Source organism: Temnothorax americanus, unplaced genomic scaffold, assembly GCF_048541705.1.
Source record: "Temnothorax americanus isolate GAGA-0224 unplaced genomic scaffold, ASM4854170v1 Scaffold129, whole genome shotgun sequence".
Lineage (NCBI taxonomy): Eukaryota > Metazoa > Arthropoda > Insecta > Hymenoptera > Formicidae > Temnothorax > Temnothorax americanus.
The window spans coordinates 135,338-152,231 of NW_027509263.1; the positions used below are offsets into that span (position 1 = coordinate 135,338).

At 38.8% G+C, this 16,894-nt stretch overlaps 3 protein-coding genes and 1 pseudogene across 3 annotated transcripts; 3 read left to right on the forward strand and 1 right to left on the reverse strand.

The window, feature by feature from the left end:
* The first annotated feature begins 2,162 nt into the window (after positions 1-2,162).
* LOC143893810 (uncharacterized) lies at positions 2,163-3,673 on the forward strand. The gene is made up of 2 exons (XM_077399524.1): positions 2,163-2,168; positions 2,444-3,673. The coding sequence occupies exons 1-2, from the start codon at positions 2,163-2,165 to the stop codon at positions 3,284-3,286; spliced, it is 849 nt and encodes a 282-aa protein (XP_077255650.1). The 3' UTR covers positions 3,287-3,673.
* A 3,608-nt stretch (positions 3,674-7,281) lies between these two features.
* Positions 7,282-8,046, reverse strand: LOC143893811 (uncharacterized). Its single transcript, XM_077399526.1, has 2 exons — positions 7,842-8,046; positions 7,282-7,613 (listed from the first exon to the last, which is right to left on the reverse strand). The coding sequence occupies exons 1-2, from the start codon at positions 8,044-8,046 to the stop codon at positions 7,282-7,284; spliced, it is 537 nt and encodes a 178-aa protein (XP_077255652.1).
* Positions 8,047-9,890: 1,844 nt separating this feature from the next.
* On the forward strand, positions 9,891-10,941 carry LOC143893798 (uncharacterized). The gene is made up of 4 exons (XM_077399512.1): positions 9,891-9,962; positions 10,068-10,181; positions 10,307-10,538; positions 10,754-10,941. The coding sequence occupies exons 1-4, from the start codon at positions 9,960-9,962 to the stop codon at positions 10,897-10,899; spliced, it is 495 nt and encodes a 164-aa protein (XP_077255638.1). The 5' UTR covers positions 9,891-9,959; the 3' UTR covers positions 10,900-10,941.
* Positions 10,923-11,716, forward strand: LOC143893812 (vesicular integral-membrane protein VIP36 pseudogene; annotated as a pseudogene).
* The last annotated feature ends 5,178 nt before the right edge of the window (positions 11,717-16,894 follow it).

A 16,894-nucleotide genomic window follows, 5' to 3' on the forward strand; every position in this document is an offset into this window, starting at 1 on the left:
ACACCATGTAATCCTTAGGCTGAGTTTCCACCGAGCGCGTCACGCGTTGCGTCCGAGTTGAACCAATAAAAACATCCCATTTTGATCCCGTCACAAGAATGTAATGAAATGGGATGTTTTGATTGGTTAACTTGTGACGACGCGACGCGTGACGCGCTCAGTGGAAACTCAGCCTTACACCATGGCCTGCCGGGACCGCGTCGGCCCCCCGCGCCTGCGCCTTAGCCCGCTGTCCGCGCGCTCTCCAATCCGGATGCCGTTCCCGAAAGTCAGCGCCGCTACTCCCGCGTGGTGCTGCTTGTACTTCCTCCGTCTCGGCGCGGTTTTTTCAAAATAATCTGGCTGTCCGGGCCACGATTATCTTCGGAGTCGTGTGAGCTAGGCTGGCCGGGCCTTGGCCACTGCGCCGGCAGTTTCTCGGGGTGGCGGCCACAAGAGTGGGCCCTCCTTGGGCCGTTTACGCTGCCCTCGCCTCTGTCATGGCGCCAGGGCATCCCCCGGGAGGTCCACGATCTTTAATGGCCGGTACGGCCGAGTACTGGGGTCGAATCTCGGGCTCGAATTTTTATTGTTTCGTTATTATGTTTCGACATCATTGTAATTCATCCAATTAAAAATATATGGGAACATAATAAAAATTGTACGGCAAGCCGTTTTACTTTTTAATAGCATAATAAATATTCTATTCAATACAGAAAATAAAAAAAATAATAATTTAAAAAAAAATCACAATTTTTATTAATAAATTAAAATTATGTCAAGACATCATAAAAATTCGGAATTATTTTTACGTGTCGACATAATTTTAATTCCATCCAATTTTTTTCACGTCGCGACATAATTTTAATTCATTGTACATAATAAAAATTGGATAAATTAAAATTATGTCAAGACATAATAAATGGTCGGAATTATTATTACGTCCCGACATAATTTTTATTTCACGAATTAAAATTATATCTGTACATCATAACAATTAGATGAATTAAAATTACGTCGAGAGAGACATCATAAAAATTGAATAAATTAAAATTATGTCAAGACATCATAAAAATGGAATGAATTAAAATTATGTCGAGACATTATAAAAATTGTAGGAATTAATATTATGTCGAGACATCATAAAAATTGAATGAATTAAAATTATGTCGAGATATCATAAACATTCGGAATTATTTTTACGTATCGACATAATTTTAATTCATTCAATTTTTATGATGTCGACATAATTTTAATTCATACAATTTTTATGATGTCTCTACATAATAAAAATTTGATGTATTAAAATTATGTCGGAACATGATAAAAATTTGAAATTAAATTTATATTTTATATATGTTTTTATATTTCACGAATTAAAATTATGTCGGGACATAAAACAATTTTGAATTTTTATTATGTCCCGACATAATTTTAATTCATTCAATTTTTATTATGTTCGACATAATTTAAAATTATTAGTAGATAGATAGATAAAAAAGATACTTTATTACCCCAAGGGGTCTAAAAGGGCGTTTTGTAGGTACGTACCCAACCCTGTACATTCAATTTACAATAATTTACATACAATTAAATACATATAATTTATTATAGACATATTCCTCTTCAATTTTTTTCGCTGTCTTGTCCTCCTTGGTTCTTCTTCGTTGAATTGTTGGATCGTCCCTCTTCTTTTCCCATTTTCCTCCCTCCTCTATCTCGTCTCATTTCCTCTATTGCTTTCATCCATTCTTCTTCCTCTCCCTTTTCTCCCAGTAATCTCTCCACCACATCCTGCCCACCCCTCTCCTTTCCACTCCACCCATCTCGTACATTCCTCCCATATATGATCCCATGTCTCCTCTTCCCTCTCACATATCCTGCATTTTTTATCCTTCCCATTTCCCCAGTATAGTCCCTCCCTTACTTCGTTACCAAGTCTAAGGGTTGGTTTATAATAGCCGTAACCGTTGATTTAAGCCGTAATCTTTAAGAAATTGACCAATCACAGTCGATTATTCTTCTCACATTCGACTGTGATTAGTTAATTTTTTAAAGATTACGGCTTAAATCAACGGTTACGGCTATTATAAATCAACCCTAAATCTTGCAACCTTGCTCCATCTTGTTTCCTCCCATCCCTTCCTTAGTGTTGTATATTTATGGTTAGCGCATGCGCAGACATGTATGTGAGCGTCGGAACATTAGCGGCGTTGCGTATCACGAGAGACTGAGAGTCCGTGATCCAAGACAGACTTAAATTGTAGCGTGTATCGTTCAGAGATTATTAAATATATCAGCATAACACCAGTGGTTATTATTTATACAAATCTACGTATAGATACAATATGGCGCAGTCGTAATAGTACTACGAGCCGCATAATAAGCGAAGTCGCATAGAAAAGTCCGTACGAGTTCTCACTGAAAAATAAAGGTTATGGCTACCGCCGATACAGCTACTTAGTATTACGGCAAGCCGCCGAAAAGTCTGGATCTAAGTGGAAATATTAGCGAAAACTGGCGTAAATTTAAACAGAGTTTTGATATTTTCCTAAAGGCGTCTGGTAGTATCAGAAAACCGGATGAGATAAAAGTTGCCATACTACTAAATATTGTCGGTGAAGATGGCATTGAGCTGTACAATACGTTCAATCTACAAGAGGCAGAGAGGTACAATTTGGCAAAGGTATTGCAATGCTTCGAAGAGTATTGTGTTCCCAAGAAGAACATCGTGTACGAAACTTTCAAGTTCTCCAGTAGAATGCAACAGGAAGATGAAAAATTTGATAGCTTTCTGGCAGAAATAAAGAAGCTCAGTCAGACATGTGAATTTGGAACAATGGCTGACAGGATGGTCCGAGATAGGATTGTTCTGAGAATAAAAGACAAGGTGCTACAGGAGAGGCTACTGAGGGTAGAAGATCTCAATTTGCAAAAAGCAATTGACTACTGCAGAGCTGCTGAAGTATCCAAGGTCCAAGCAAACAGTCTACAGGGAGACAAAGCAGAAATAGACAGTATACGCAAGAAGGTACAGCAGAAGTCCAGTAAATTCAAAGGCAAGGACGCAGCAACAAAAGACTGTAGGAGATGCGGAACAAACCATGGTCTACGAGAATGTCCAGCGTATGGAAAGAAATGCAAGAAGTGCGGTAAATTAAATCATTATGCGATTGGTTGTAAAGTTAAAAAGATAAAGGAGCTTACAGAGCAAACTAATGTACAGTCTGAGTCAAAAGATAGTTCATTTTGTATTGATCAAGTAGAAATTGGTAATATTAATTCTAGATGGTTTGAAATGATTTAAATAAATAACAGTATTGTTAAATTCAAGTTAGACATAGGAGCGGATGTAAATGTTTTACCGTTAAAAATATATAATAAAATTAAAAAGTCAAAAGTTAAATTGGAATCTGCTAGTATAATTTTAGAAAGTTTTGGTGGTAGTAAGATAAAACCGCTAGGAATAGCTGAACTGTTATGTACTATTAAAGATGTAACGAAAAAACAAAAGTTTGTAATTGTTAGAGAAGATACAATGCCACTGCTAGGTTTATGCACATGCCGAGAATTTAATTTAATTAAAAGAATACACATGCTCTTCAAAATCTAAATATAAAAGATAAGTTTATATAAGAAAATATTGATATTTTTGAAGGTAATGGAACTTTTAGAAAAACGTGTACTATTGAAATAGATAAAAAATGTACACCAGTTGCTAATCTACCTAGGAGAATCCCCCCATAAATTAAAACATACACTTGATAAGATGGTAAAAAACGGGATAATATCAAAAGTAGAAAATCCTAAGGGTTGGGTCAGCAACTTGGTAATTATTGAGAAAGCGGATGGTAAATTAAGAATATGTTTAGATCCGAGAAATTTAAATAAGGTAATTAAGAGGCCTAAAGATGTGCTAATACCCACAGCTAGTGAAATAAGAGAAAAGTTGTCGAACAAACGTTATTTCACTGTATTAGATTTAAAAAATGGGTTTTGGCATGTTAAATTAGATGATGAATCGAGTGAGCTGTGTACGTTTTCAACTCCTTTTGGATGTTACAAGTTTAATAGATTAGCTTTTGGGTTGAATATGGCACCTGAATATTTTTAAAAAGAAAATGCTGAAAATTTTGACGATATAGAGGGTGTCACAATATATTTTGATGATTTGATAATTTTATCGGACACAGAAGAAGGCCATGATAGAATACTTAAAAAAGTCATTGAGCGTGCCAGAAAATTAGGTGTTAAATTTAACAAAGATAAGGTACAATATAAAGCTAAGACAGTAAAATTTTTAGGCAATATCTTTAGTGCTGAAGGAATGGCAGTAGATCCAGATAGAGTACAGGCGATATTAGCTATAGAAAGCCCTACAAATGTAAAAAAGCTACAAATTATAATAGGCATGATTAATTTTTTGCGGAATTTTATACCTAATCTATCGGAAAAAATAGCGCCACTTAAGGAGTTACTAAAGAAAAATGTCCAATTTCAATGGTTGCCGGTACATGAGAATTGTCTTAATAAAATAAAGCAGGAAATAGTAAATGCTCCTATATTGGCAAATTTTGATTCAAATAAAGAGATCACGATACAAGCAGATGCTTCGCAACATGGTTTAGGTTGCTGTTTGCTGCAAAATGGAAAACCAGTTAGTTTTGCGTCCAGAAGTCTTACGAATAATGAGCAAAATATGGCTTAAATTGAAAAAGAATTATTGAGTATACTTTTTGCTACACAGAAATTTTATTACTATATTTATGGAAGAGAAATTAATGTTAATACGGATCATAAACCGTTAATTAGTATACTAAATAAAAAAAATTCAGAAATTCCTTTTACTCGTTTACAGAGAATGAGAATTAAACTGCTTAAATATCAAATAAAAGTAGCATTTATTTTAGGCAAAGAAATGCATATTGCAGACTTATTATTTAGATCCTTCTTAAGTGAAGCAAATACAGATGATAGTTGGTTGCAAGAAGTGGTACATTCTATTGAAACGGGTCTTAGTATTACAAATGCTAAAAAATAGGAACTTCAAAAAGCCACTATGGCTGATTCAACACTATCTAAACTTAAAGATTATCATTTTAATGGATGGCCTAAAATGAAAAAAGATGTAGATGATAGAGTCAAATTTTACTTTAATCTACAAGATCAAATCACAATAGAAGATGATTTAGTATATCTTAATTTTAAATTAATAATTCCAGTTGAATTTCGACAATACATCTTAAAGGTGTTGCATGAATCACACTCTGGGATAACTAAAACTAAAGCTAGAGCAAATCAAGTAATATATTGGCTAGGTATGAGTAGAGATATAGAAGAAATGATTTCCAGGTGTACAATTTGTGAAAAATATAGTAATTCAAATGTTAAAGAACCATTAATATCTCATGACATTCCAAAAAATCCCTTTAGAAAAGTAACAAGTGACATTTTGCAATTTGGAGGAGAAGATTATTTGGTAAATCAAGATTACTACTCTATATATATATATATATATATATATATATATGTATAAATGGCTAGAAATATTAAAACTAAAAAATAAAACAGGGACGGAAGTTATTAATAAACTAAAATCTGTATTCGCTACACATGGAATACCAAATATACTAATATGTGACAATCAACCATATAATTCAAACGAGTGTAAAGAATTTGCAAAGAAATGGTGTTTTGAGATAATAACTAGTTCTCCAAACTATCCAAGAAGTAATGGACTAGCGAAACGTGCAGTACAAACAGCCAAGAAAATATTAGAAAAGAGCAAACAACAAAACATAGACTTAGAGATTGCCCTTCTAGAATATAGAAATATGCCAATAGCGGGATTAAATGTATCACCTGCACAAATTATGTTCAATAGACGTGTTAAAACTAAAATACCAATACACACCAAGCTACTACAACCAGCTATACCGCGAAATGTTCATAACAAGCTGATTGAGAAACAAATTCAAGCAAAGAATTATCATGACCTACACGCAAAGAAGCGTGAACAGTTTCGAGAGGGAGAAAATGTATTAGTAAGGACAGAAAAAGTATGGGAGCCGGTTAAAATAATTTCTAAACATAATACTCCTTGATCTTATATCATTATTAATAGTAAAGGTAACATGGTTAGAAGAAATTCGAGCCACTTAAAGAAAACGAAAACCGAATTTAAAAGTATTAAGATGAGGACTTTGATGACCGTACCAAGCGTAATGAACGTAATGATTCTATTGTACCAGATAATGCAAATACTGTGAATGAGGAGCGACAACAAATGAAAGCTACTCGGGAGAATGGTTAAACCTCCAGTTAAGCTAAGAGATTATGTATTGTAGTGTTGCGATTGTCAAAATGTTTAGTTTTATTGGTCACTTGAGAAAGAAATATGATTCTGTTTAGTTTTGCGTATATAATTTCATTATAATTTATTAAAAGCTGATGAGTTAATATTAAGTATAGTTTAATACTTTAATAAAGTTTAGTTTACTGTTTTTAAAAAAGAAAAGGGAGATGTTGTATATCTATGGTTAGCGCATGCGCAGACATGTATGTGAGCGTCGGAACATCAGCGGCGTTGCGTATCACGAGAGACTGAGAGTCCGTGATCCAAGACAGACTCGTAGCGTGTATCGTTCAGAGATTATTAAATATATCAGCATAACACCAGTGGTTATTATTTATACAAATCTACGTATAGATACAACACTTAGATAGTCCGGAATCCCGTCTTTTCTTATACTCTTATACCACCTATTGTAATTCGATCCCATGATCTTTTCCATCCTTTCTTGTTTCTCCTTCCATTTCTCTTTCCTCTCCAATGCCTCCTCTTCTAACTTCTCCTCCCCTTCCATTTCTACCCCGATCCCTTCCAGATAGTCCTTTCTCTCCTGCTCCCATCTTCCTATTATCCTTCTCCTCTTCCATCTCTCTTTCATTTCTTCCAAACATTTTTTCGCTATTTCACCTTCTTTATCTTTTTCCAGTTTTGTTTCAAACTTCCATGCTCTCTTACTTGCTCTAGCTCTCATCTTTTCCCTTTCTAGTTCATCTCTAACCCATATATCCTGGCGTCCTCCAATTTAATCCAAGTACCCATCTGAGATATCTCTCATGAATACCTTCTACCTCCCTTATTTCCTTCCATCTCCATATTTCTGCCCCGTATCCCATCACTGTTCATATCAGGGTGTCACATAGCCAGATCCTTCTTTTGCAGTCCTTTTTCCACACCCTCTTCCCTATCCTCCACACTTCTCTCATTACTCTTGCTGCCTTCCTTTTTCTCTCTCAAATATGCGCCTCCTGTCCTCCATTCTTCTTCAACGTATACCCCAGGTATTTGAACTCATTGACCTCCTCTAACTTCCTTTCTTTCCATCTCCAGTCATATTTCTTCTTCCTTCCTCTTCCCTTTCTAAACCTCATTATCTTTGTCTTTTCTATACTCAGTGTTAAACCTTTCCGGTCTAGATATCCCTCTAACCTGCTTATCATTGACCTCATGTCCTGTTCCTCCTCCGCCAACAGTACTATATCATCTGCATACATTAGCGTGTATATCTTCTCGACTCTTAATCTTATGCCTCCCCAACCGCCCTTCTTCATGTAATCTTCTATGTCTGTTATTAATAAATTGAATAATATTGGGCTTAGCGGGTATCCTTGTCTCAAGCCCTTCGCCGTCCAAAATTGTCCTCCACTCTCTCCTCCCTTTCCCACTCTGCTCTTTGTTTCTCTCAATACCTCCTCTACCCTGTCTATCAGTCCTTGTCTCACTCCTTTCTCTCTCTCTCTTTCTCTCTCTCTCTCTCTCTCTCTCTCTCTCTCTCTCTCTCTCTTTGCCTTGCTTAATACTTTTTTATTCACTGAGTCAAATGCCGCCTTCAAATCCACAAGTAGTACCGTCATTTTTCCTTTCTTTTTTCCTAGTTGTCTATTCACCAAGTAATTCAAAGCGAATATTTGATCCATCGTCCCCATTCCTTTTCTAAATCCTGCTTGGTTATCGGGAATCAACTTCTTCATTTTTATCTCCTTCTTTTGTTCCTCCATTTTCCTTAATATCTCGATTCTCATTAAAAAACATTTTTAACCTTGACATTTTAATATTAGGATTTTTGTTTTAAAATGTTCTAAGAAATCTGATATTACAGAAATATACGGTGATTTTTGGACTTCTATAAAATATATTTTATATATATTTACATATTTATATCTCGTTTTTCTAGCATAACGTGTCAAGATAACGTGTTGGCAACAAAGTGAGTTGTGTTTGAAACAGCCACTAATCTGATATCGCATTGTCATACTTATTATTTTTTTTTACTATTTGTGGATTAAGTTGACAATGTGGTGCTGGGTTAAGTTTGTGACTGACAAGTCAGAAATGATGAGACCTTTGAAATTTTTTGAAAATTTTGAAACTATTAAATTGGAAAAAAATAAAGAGTACCAAGTGTTCTGGTCCAAAGAGGACGCCGATACTCCAGAAAAGCAACTCAAGAAAGAAGGGAAAATTTTACACGTAGATAATATTAAAAAAAAGAATAGTAAAAAACCCATTCCAGGGTATTATCGGGCAGTACTGCTACAATTTGCTGGTAAGTTTCCTTATATATCATTATTCGTGCAAGCTAATTTTAACTTTTTTTTTGTAACTTACCGGTTTACTTTATGCTCATCAAAAACTGTCGAAGAATTAGAAAAATCCCTAAATGAAAAGAGGGTGTCTTTTCCATTAAAAACAAAGTTAGATAGCTACGCACAAGTCGAGAAAGTAAGTTATGCCATATCCAACTGATTTTTTTTGCTTTTCAAGATTTTTTAAAATACAGTATGTGAAAGTAAAATATAATATAAGAGCACAATAATAAACAGCATAACATATTGCCGAATGTTATTTCTTCGAATTTTTTACTTACAGATATAGTTTATTTATAGACATTAAATTATGGGTGTTTCTTGGTAGTGCAAACATACAAAATCTCTTGCATTGAACTTTAGCAAAGTTAATGATTAATATTTTTCGCAATAAATTTCATTATTTAAATGAGATGCTTATATAAGTATCAAAGATTACATCAATTTATATTGGTTAAAAATAAAAAAAAGCGTCTTGACGATAATTGAACCAAATCGTGGTCGTATTGTCTTGGCGATTATAATGGCCAGTAGACTCGATTATTAATATTTTCATTGTTGTTTATTATTTTACTGGCAAAGTAAAAGTGATTTATTCTGTTTTAATGATTAACCTTCATGATTTGTATTATAGAATATAACTTCAAAGAAAAAGATGATGAGTAATTCTAGAAAGAGAAATATTTCTGTGTTGATTGGAGATAGCCAAGAACTGAGCTCTTTCAATGGTGATAAGGATGCATCTTTGAGTACAAAAAAATCGCAGAAAAAAGAAACACAAGATATAAACTTCAAATATAAAAATCAAGAGAAAAAAATGAAAGCTTTGAATCAGGAAGTGGACGAACTTAAAATCAAACTTCAAAAGGAAACTGATAATAAAAAGAACGCTTTAGAAAAACTCAAAAAATTGGAAAACAATCATGAAGTTTTAGAAAAAGAAGTATAAACTTTGAGATCCTTGAATTATGAGTTGCAAAGAAAATTAGTTACCACCACCAATCCAAATAAAACAGTAATGCCTACACTTATTGAAAATCAAACTCCTACTCCTGTTTTATCACCTATCAAGGAAGATCCATATTTGAATATTGAACAGGCAGTGATGAATAGTAATGAAAAAACAGCACAATCATTTATTTTATGTGAAGAAGTATTATTTCTTTTTAATTTTTGTGTAAAGCAATATTAATGTATTTAATTTGATAACAAATTAAGAGTACATATTTTTTCTTATTTATTAGGTTCTTGAAACATCTCCAGAGAAAAACTCATCAACAATCTAAATCCATACTAGTGTTCAGAAAACCCAACCACTGGCATCAATGGTATGACTTCTTAAAGTATTTTATTAAGTAATTGAACAATTTGTATTGCATAATTTGAGTTAAGAAAAATATTAATAGCTTGGTTTATAATTTTATTATTTTTAGAGTTCTGTCAATATAGAAGAGAGCGCTATAAATATTAGCCATAAAACACCTGTGATCATTGTTTCTCCGGCTTCGACTTTTCAAGAAACACCAGAAACACCATCATATCCAAATGTAAGTGGTTCTATACCGCGTTCACGGAGAGAACGACCACGCGCAACTTTTGGTAGAGTAACTTGAGCCCGGTTACTCAATATGTATTTTTGTTCTGCTTTTAACATTTTTTCTTTTATTTTAAGGACTGTATGTTGACAAAAAAACAGTACGAGATTGCAAAGAAGACAGCTAAGTTTGGTGAACTAGGGAATTCTCAATTTACAAAGAACTTGGCTGATGTTCTTTGGGAGCGTGAAAAGCTAGCTCTTCGATCAGTAACTGGAGCACGTTCACGCAAGAAGAGAGAAGATGGAGCAGAAAACGAAGAGGAGCCAATACCAGCTTGTACACCAGAGAAAAGAGCCTGCATAAAACGTTAGTTACTACAATGTTTCTCATCATATATCATAATTAACAAAATTTCCATGAGTCTTGTAAAAATAATATAGTTTTATACTCTTAATTATATTGATTTATTGCTTTAAAACTGGTTCTAAACTTTTTTGTGTCGGTTCAGCATATGCCATATAACATACATATTTTAAGATTTTTTTTATTTTAGATGTATAACGTTATTTTTTCTCTTTCAGAGCTTTTCAGTTTTCGTATGAATGAAGAGGAAGTGGAACTGAAGAGCACTCTATTGAAGGAGAATCGTCTCGCTCGAGTTTCAAAGATAAACAAATATCTTAAAGCTAAAATCGGAACTGTGAGGTCACAGTTAGGCCTTAAATAAAAAACATTATATTAATTACCTTTATTTTTTTTTCACACACACAATTACAATTAGCAGTGACACTTGACACATACAGCAATCATAATGGCCAATATAATCATCAGCATCCTTACATCTCAGCAATGGTCAACAATAGATCTCTGCATTACGATCACAATCGCGACGGCACTCATACGCAACTCGCAGGTTGTGAAGCAAAGTTGAGAAACTTAGAACATGATACACACTTAGCTATAAGATACGAAAGAGATGTCCTAACTGTTTTTCCACGGATCTCGCCAACAAAGCAGCATGGAAGCAATGCTTTCAAGTGAATCAAGTTAAGCTTCCAACAGGATATTATATTGGAGTTTCTGCTACCACGGGTGATTTGTCTGACAATCATGATATATTATCAATTTGTTTGCTTGAATTAGACTTACCCAGATGATCTTAAGGATCAAGAACACAGATCACAAATTGTGCCATCAGTAGCATTCTATGACGCACCAAGAGAACGTATAGAAGATCCGAAGCAATCTAATATGAGTGGAATAAAACTTTTCCTACTGATAGTTGGTGCGCTCTTTTTAATAGCTTGTGTTATCATGGCCATTATATTTTACCAAAAGCATCAGGAAAATAGTAGAAAACGATTTTACTAACAATAAGTCAGATTTGAGGTAGTGTATGTGTGTCTTGAGCGTCGCAGCTTACCGATTTCTCTTTTATTCGAGATTTTTTGTATACAAAGCGTAAATTACGAAATGCTCATAAAACTGTCTTTATTTGGTTTCTATTAAAAAATTAGTATAAATCTTTTTTTTTTCTATAAGAATAAAAGTCTTCTAGGTAAAGGAAAGACGTGTATGTGTGTGTGTGTGTGTGTGTGTGTGTGTGTGTGTGTGTGTGTGTGTGTGTGTGTGTGTGTGTGTGTGTGTGTGTGTGTGTGTGTGCGTGTGCGTGCGCGTGCGCGTGCGCGTGCGCGTGCGCGTGCGCGTGCGCGTGCGCGTGTGCGCGTGTGCGCGTGTGCGCGTGTGCGCGTGTGCGCGTTTGCGCGTGTGCGCGTGTGCGCGTGTGCGCGTGTGCGCGTGTGCGCGTGTGCGCGTGTGCGCGTGTGCGCGTGTGCGCGTGTGCGCGTGTGCGCGTGTGCGCGTGTGCGCGTGTGCGCGTGTGCGCGTGTGCGCGTGTGCGCGTGTGCGCGTGTGCGCGTGTGCGCGTGTGCGCGTGTGCGCGTGTGCGCGTGTGCGCGTGTGCGCGTGTGCGCGTGTGTGTGTGTGTGTGTGTGTGTGTGTGTGTGTGTGTGTGTGTGTGTGTGTGTGTGTGTATGTGAATAGAAGTATTTTAATTCCAATATTTGCAGAATGTTGCCCCATTGGATTAATTGTCGATGTCATTGATTGAGCTCAATATACATTTATTTGATGTTATTATAGTCATACATATCTTCATGTCCTTAGGTCGTATATCTTTCCGCTCTATAGTCATATATCCTTCAATCCTAAGGCCATGTGGCCTAGGGATATGTCTTCATGTCCTTAGGTCGTATAGCTTTTAGACCTAAAGTCATATGTCCTTCCAACATAAGTCCTAAGGACAGGTGTCCTAAGGTCAGAAATGGACAACCTTAGGACACCTGCTCTTAGAACATGACCTGCTAGATAGCCTTATGCATATATAAACTACGTAGGTCCTCTCGATTATTCTCGAACAACTCGGCCGATTCTTGCTCAATTAGCTCCAGAATTCGTGGATCTTTCTTCCGCCGCATCTTTACGCCAAACATCAGTTCAAATGGCGTCATTCCAATACTCCGTTGATATGTGCTGTTTAAGCAACTCTGAACTTGGTCTACATAGCGATACCATCTGTCGGGATGATCCAAAGCCAGCTTCGTTAGTATTGGTATAATGATTCTGTTGGCTCTCTCGACTTGGCCGTTTCCTCTAGGTACTCCAGTGGTGATTCTGATGTGCTCTATATTCTTTGACGTGCAGTAGTCCGTAAATTCGCCTGATGTGAATGCCATGCCTCGATCGCTGATGATCCGTTGTGGACTGCCGAACGTCATTTGCTGCATCGTCAACTTGGCAACCACCTCTTTCGCATTTGTTGTTTTGGTGGGGTATAACCACACGAACTTCGAGAAGCTATCAACAACTACGAACAAGTGTTTGTAGAGCTTCGACGTTGATGTCATCGGGCCAAGATAATCGATGTGATACGTCGACAATGGTATATCCCCTTTCGGGATAGGCATGAGCTCTCCTTCCATCTTTCCCTTCTTTCTGTCCGCCAGAATGCATGGTACGCAACAACTGACGAACCTCTCAAGCTTCTCTTTCAACTTAGGGATGTAGAAGTTCTCCTTGATGCTTTCAGACATTTTTTTCGCACTGAAGTGTCCGTTTTCATGGGCTCTGCAAATGATGTCCATGTGCATAGTACTAGGAAGCGCTATGACGACCTTGTTATCGATTCTTTTCATTAATAAACCGTTCTCGACTATGTAATCTTTGTACGGCTCCGTCTCCAGTATCCGTTTTAACGCTTGTAGTCTCTCATCTTCGTCCTGTCGTTTCTGTATCATCTGCGTAACCGTGTCGTCCACTATTAGGACGGGATAGCGACTGAGGGCGTCTACATGTCGTAGACGTGATCCTGCTCGATGTTCTACCTCGTACTGGAATTCTTCCATGAACAACGCCCATCTTGCGACCTTGGCCGGCAGATCGCGCTTGTCCAATGTCTTCCGGAATGCATCACAGTCCGTTACGATCCTGAATTTAATACCCTGTAGGTAGACTCGGAATTTCTTCAACGCGTTGACGATGGCGAGCATTTCCAATTCATACGAGTGAAGCTTCTGCTCGGCATCCGACGTCTTGCGGCTCATATAGTAAACTGGATGGAAGCTGTCGTCTACTGAGTACTTCTGCAGCAGAATTGCCCTGTATCCCAGCTTGCTGGCGTCCGTATGGAGTTCCGTGATTGCGTCCGGCTTGTAGATTTGCAGCACGGGCTCCTTCGACAATATCGCCTTTAACCTGTCAAACGCCTCCTCTTGCGCTGCTCCGAAACCGAACCCCTTATTGTCCTTTAGGAGATCAGATAATGGTCGTGCGATAATTGCGTAATCCAAAACAAACTTGCGAAAATAGCCTGTTAAACCAAGGAAACTTTGGAGATCCTTTCGACATTTGGGCCTCGGAAACTTCTGCACTGTTTTGATCTTTTCGTTGGAGGGACGAACACAGCCACCTCCGACAATATGTCCAAGGAACTCCAACTCTCGTTCCAGGAACTTGCATTTCTTCCAGTTGATCACCAACCCATTTTCAGCTGCAACTCTCAGGGTCTCACGAAGTCCGTACATTGCTTCTTTTTCATTCCTACCCGGTATGACAACGTCGTCTAAATACTTGCGGAGAATGCGTCGTCTGATGAGTTCATAGAAAACTTCCTCCATATGAATATCAAAAATTCGGTCGGACTGTTACACAGACCGAATGGGGAAAACAGGAAATCATACTGTCCGTCAGGCGTCACAAAGGACGTATACTGTTGACTGTCTTCCGCAACTGGGACATGGAAGAAGCCATTCTTCAGGTCGATCACCGAGAAAACTCGAGCTGAGGCCAAATCATCGATACAGTCTTCAATCAACGGTGTTGGAAACTGGCCTCGAATAATCTTCTTGTTGATTGGACGATAATCAATACAGACGCGATAAGTTCCGTCTTTTTTCTTCACGAGTACCACGGCACTCGAATACGGGCTTCTACTGGGCTTTATGATTCCGTCTCTTAACCATTCATCGACTTACTTCTGTAGGATCTGTTTTTCTTGCACTGACAGTCGCCGTGGTTTGGCACGAACGGGTTCTTGATCTTTCAGCACAATCTTCATTTCGACTTTAGACCGCACCTGCTTGATCGGCTTGTAATCGTCTATCAGCTTCCTGATCTCTTCTGCGTAAGGTCCTCGAACACTGATTTCATCGGGCTCGACGTAGTTGATTGTAGACAAACCACATCGCTCCCATTCTGCACTGACCTTATCGCTATCTTCGTTTTTGGGTCGGTTACCCGGCACACTCTCTTCGCCCTTGACCTCGTGCGCGGGTGTTCCATCGTCAATTGCTTTTATCTTCCGGAATGTTGTCTGTCCACCGAGAATACGGATATCCATCTGTTTGAGTAGGTCTTTCCCCATGAGCATCCTCGCGTCTATTGTTTCGACTGGAACGACATATACTTTGTTGCAATAAACTTTGTCTTGAATTGTCAACTCTGCATCGAAGACGCCTTTCGCCTTGCTTCGCGCGTTTCCAAATCCTCTAAATAAGCGTACCGTCGGTTTTAGCGTAGGACTGCCGATCTTCACGTATTCATCTTCCCGTAAAATAGTTTTGGAACTGCCTGTATCCAGTATAGCCAGCGTGTCTATACCGTTAACTTGAATCGCGATGGTCTCTTCGTCAACAGTCACTCGGTTGATTTTTTCGTCTTTCTTGCTTGTCTTGGCTGGTTGCTCGCAATTACTTGACACGTGTCCGAACTGGTCGATGCGTGCCATGGGCCAGTGCCTCGAGCGAACCCTCTTATCCTTAACGCGGGGACGCCAGAGTGGTGACCTTACAATGCCTCGTAGTATCTCCTTCGGTCCGGGCAGCTCGGAGTTCGGGCGATGCTCCCAGGTCTCTCGCTGGCACGACAGTGACGAAAACGATAGCCTGCCGGGATCGCGCCGGTTCCCCGCGCCTGCGCTGTAGCGTGTCGCTCGACCGGATTGCCGATCCTAGCGCTTCCTGCGCCTAGGCCGCACGTGCGCCGCTCCTTCCGGGAGCGCCACTCCAATTCTAGGGCGCTCTCATCGGCGCCTCAGCTTCTCGCGCGCCTCCCCTTCCGGCAGCGCCGCTCCAACTACCTCCGATTCGGCGCGGGCTTTTCGAGTCAACCGGCTGTCCGGGCCGCGATGATCCAGTCGGCGTTCGGGGTCAGGCTGGCCGGGCCTCGGCCCCGTTCGCCGGCATCCCCTCAGGGCGACGGCCCCAGGGCTGTGCCTTTCCCTGGGCCGCTCCTCGGCACCCTGGTCTGACTGGCGTTTTGCTCGGGGGTGTCCCGGGGTCTTCCAGATCGTTATCCTGCTGCTGTTAAGACCGAGTGCGGAGTGAACTCTGGCCGGCGACGCTCATGCACTTGCGGGGAGGTCCGGGCGATCCGACTTTCAGCCATGTCCCCTGGCCGTCTTCTTAACCCTCTGCCCTTCCTCGTTGCGGCTCCTGGCCGTTACAGGTTGACTCCGGCCATCACTGGCAATCCCTTAAAAATCTAACAGCTAATTAGACCAATTACTAATACGCGACCGCCCTCCCCTCGCTTCAACGAGCAAGTCTCCCCGAATTCCCCTCGGCCGAGCCCGCCCGGGAAGTAGACGCGACTTGTCACGTCACAATTTATACAATAATTCAATTTCGTTTTTTTTTGTAACATATTTTAGCTTGGGACTTTAAACGTAAAGCCATTAAAAAAGTTGGTAAAGTACATGTGTTGATAATAAGAACCGAACCGGCTACCACCCGTGTAGATTGAAACGTCAATTGCAAGTGTCCATTCTCCTCCTCCAAAGACGAACCGGCTAGCACCTTAGCAGTCTGCACGCTGTCAGATGACAGTAAACTTTTTGGCATATAACTGAATACTTCCACTTCATTGAAAACATCATGGTTTGATGGGGCAGCATAATCCATGTTCTACAACATTTTGGACAATGTTACAGTTTTTTAAATAAAAATCAACAATTTCTATTAAGAACCACAAGTGTGTCAAGTAATATTACCATTTTTGGAGTAATTAAAACTTCTGCTATTTTTTGTGCACACGTGCCAGCAACTTCATTTCGTAGCTTCTGAAAACCATTGACATGCTATCAAATATGTTGCATATATTTAAGAATTTATAATTATAAGAGAAAGTTTGATAAAAAGCACAAGCTCGGTTCCAAAGTCGGTATA

Excerpts from the sequence above, each read along its gene's own strand:
- LOC143893811 (XM_077399526.1), bottom strand. The coding sequence starts at position 8,046 with ATGGAGGAACAAAAGAAGGAGATAAAAATGAAGAAGTTGATTCCCGAT. Across the intron at positions 7,614-7,841 it reads AGTGAATAAAAAAGTATTAA|ACATAGAAGATTACATGAAG; the intron begins GCAAGGCAAAGA and ends TATTAATAACAG.
- LOC143893798 (XM_077399512.1), top strand. Across the intron at positions 10,182-10,306 it reads AAACACCATCATATCCAAAT|GACTGTATGTTGACAAAAAA; the intron begins GTAAGTGGTTCT and ends TTTTATTTTAAG. Across the intron at positions 10,539-10,753 it reads GAAAAGAGCCTGCATAAAAC|AGCTTTTCAGTTTTCGTATG; the intron begins GTTAGTTACTAC and ends TTTCTCTTTCAG.